This window comes from Telopea speciosissima, unplaced genomic scaffold (assembly GCF_018873765.1).
Source record: "Telopea speciosissima isolate NSW1024214 ecotype Mountain lineage unplaced genomic scaffold, Tspe_v1 Tspe_v1.1224, whole genome shotgun sequence".
In the NCBI taxonomy this organism is placed as follows: Eukaryota; Viridiplantae; Streptophyta; class Magnoliopsida; order Proteales; family Proteaceae; genus Telopea; species Telopea speciosissima.
In genome coordinates, this window is record NW_025318560.1 from 1 (window position 1) to 2896 (window position 2896).

Sequence of the window (2896 nt, forward strand, 5' to 3'; positions counted from 1 at the left end):
ACCACCACCAATCTTTCGTTCCTCACCGCTTCGCTGCTGTCGCTGCTGCTGCTGCTGCTGCTGCTGCTACATCCGCCAAGCCCACTCCGATCCACCCTCATCCACAAGCACAACCACAGCCTCGCTCTCACCCTCTCAACAACCTTGGCTCCACCTCCGCCGCCGCTGTAGGCGGCGGAAGCCCTAAGAAGGTTGCCGGCGCAGCCCCTCCTGTCGCTGGTGATGAAGACGATGCTGACGCTTACAGCGAGGCCGCTTTCTGCTCCCAGGTCGAACCCAAGTGTCCTCCCCCTTTTCACGATGTTAACCCTAATTGCTTCGCGTCCGAAGACGACGCCAACCCTTTCGCTGCCACCGAGGATGAAACTGACCCTAACAAATCTAGGCCTGGTAATATTCGCATCGAGAAGCGCAAGGACCGTGACGAGCTCAGCGATGGCGGTACCCCTTACAGCTACAAGAAATCCAAAGCTGGTGGCGGTTCCGCCACCGTCACCTCTGGTGGAGGCGATTACAGGAAGGATCGAGAGGAGTGGAGCGATACCGCTATTGGTTGCCTACTTGATGCGTATACGGATAAGTTTATCCAGCTGAATCGGGGGAATCTGAGAGGGAGGGACTGGGAGGAGGTATCGTCGATTGTGAGCGATAGGTGTGATAAGCAAAAGTCTTATAAGAGTGTGGAGCAGTGTAAGAATAAGGTGGATAATTTGAAGAAGAGGTATAAGGTTGAGCGGCATCGGATGACTAGTGGTGGTATGACGGTTAGTCACTGGCCTTGGTTTAAGAAGATGGAGCAGATTGTTGGGAATTCTTCCTCGTCTAGGGCTTTGTCCGATGAAGAAAAATCTATGGGGGCCTCTTCTAGTATGCTTCGGCAGAACAAAAGGTATTTGTTCTTTTCAATTAAAAATTTTCCCTTGAGGTTGGATTTTCCAGTGGCATTATTTTGTTCTGATATGCCAATTGATGGGTAGTTGCATTTTTTTTTTGGACTAATCTCCTCTAAGTTATGGGGAAATTGGTTCTGGCTCTATATTCTGTTTCTGATTGACTAATTTGTTTTCCGAACTCTCCCTAAGCTATTGGTGTTTCTAATTGAATTAGTTCCGAAATGAGTTTCGTTGTGTTAATTGCATGCCAACTCCTTCAACCTTATTGAGTTTAGGTCTCATAGCAGACTTGGAACAAGAAGATGACTAATGGTGTTTCTGTACAATTATTTTGGTGGTGGCCCTATTGGTAAAGAAAATAAACGAATGAATAAGGTTGTGCGAGTCCTATCGGGTGGTTTACCCCAAGAGGAAGAAAAAGACTATAGTGATGTTGATTTACATTACGCGAACTTTCTTCTCTACTGTCTTTTTGATCCAGCAATTGCCCGCTTGTTCCTTGTTTGGTTTCTTTTTTCCCTAACCGGCATTTCAATCTATTTCTCTGTCCTTTCTTCTAATGCAGTTATTGTTTCTAAAAAGGTTGAATAATGTTGAGACCCCCAGTGACTTGTTTGTACTTGGTCATTTGCCAAGGTCACTGGGACAACTGCTCTCTCAACCAGCTGGGGCTATGATGTAGACTTCATGTTGATATGACAAAGCTGTCACATTTATTGTGTATATTTAACAATTTAAGTTTTGTTCCACAATGGCACTGCAATTTCATTGTAACCTTGATTGGAGGGGAAGCTATGGAAGAGGGGTGCCGCTGGAAGGATTGTAGGAGGGGAGGGGAGATGTGGGGTAAATCATTGTACCTTGGTTGTGATTGAGAGTTTTGAAGTTATGTAAATGTTGTCTTGGTTATTGGAGGTATATTTAATTAAATTCCTTATCGGCTCTGTGTGTGAATTCTTAAGAGGGGTTAGAATTGCAATTCAAAACCACCCTGGTGGCGACCCAAAACCCTATCTCTAATTTAAGAAATTAGGGTTGAATGCCTAGGACTAAATTAGGGCAGAATGGAATGGGATGTTAAGGGTTGTGGATTAAAGACTGGAAAGAAGGTTTGTTGTTTCAGAATATGAAAGTGAAACAGAACTGGAAACAGTGTAAGTTGGGTTTTCAAAGATTAGGACAAAATTAGGTCAAGGTTAGGAGATTTAGTATCATAGTTGTCAAGGCGCTAGGCGATCCATGGCGTTCGAGGTCCTCCTTAAGCGCTTAGACGGCCTAAATCGCGTTCCAGTATTATTTTTTTAATATATCATTTATATGTATGAAACAATTAAAACACACATTTGGTTTATACTGTTCTTAGAATATATGATGTTATCAACAAGTAATTAACCTGCTCTTGGTTTAGAGAAATGTTCCCTTTTTTTTTTTTTTAAAGAATTAAGGATTTTTAAACCAATAATAATAATAATCCTGGATTTGGAAACAAATATATATATAAAAAAATCCCACAGAACAACTATTTAAAACAAAATCTAACATTCTGAAAACAAAACTATGCTTCGGGAAAATCCAAAATGATTTAACACATCCAGATCCAAACATGCTCACAAAACCTGAACAAACAGCAGCCCAAATTACCTCAAAATTATCTCCGTGAACACATTAGTCTCCAATTATAACTCTCAAAACTTGTAAGTCATGCGCTTAAGCAGCAACTGAAGGCTTAGAGGCAGCAGAAAGTTGGGATCTCTTCTTCGCCAAACTCTCACTGCGTCTCTCTTGCTGCTCCTTCAATCTGTTCGCAAGAAGCTTCTGATATTCAGCTGCCTCTGACTTGGCCTTTGCAATCCTCTTCTTCTTCTCAGAAATTCTTGCACGCTTCCTTTGCAGAGTCAAGGGAGTCACAAGTCTCTGTATTTTGGGAGCTTTACTGACCTTATTCCCAGCCTTGGTTGTGAATGTTCGGCGATATGTGTTGACATACTTCCGGACATCATCCT

General features: G+C 42.7%; 1 protein-coding gene across 1 annotated transcript; it reads left to right on the forward strand.

Moving 5' to 3' along the window:
- Window positions 1-14: 14 nt before the first annotated feature.
- On the forward strand, window positions 15-1003 carry LOC122648462 (the record flags this gene model as incomplete). The annotated part of the gene is made up of 1 exon (XM_043841666.1): window positions 15-1003. A coding segment is annotated over one exon (963 nt), but the record flags the coding sequence as incomplete, so codon positions are not given.
- Between the last annotated feature and the right edge of the window lie 1893 nt (window positions 1004-2896).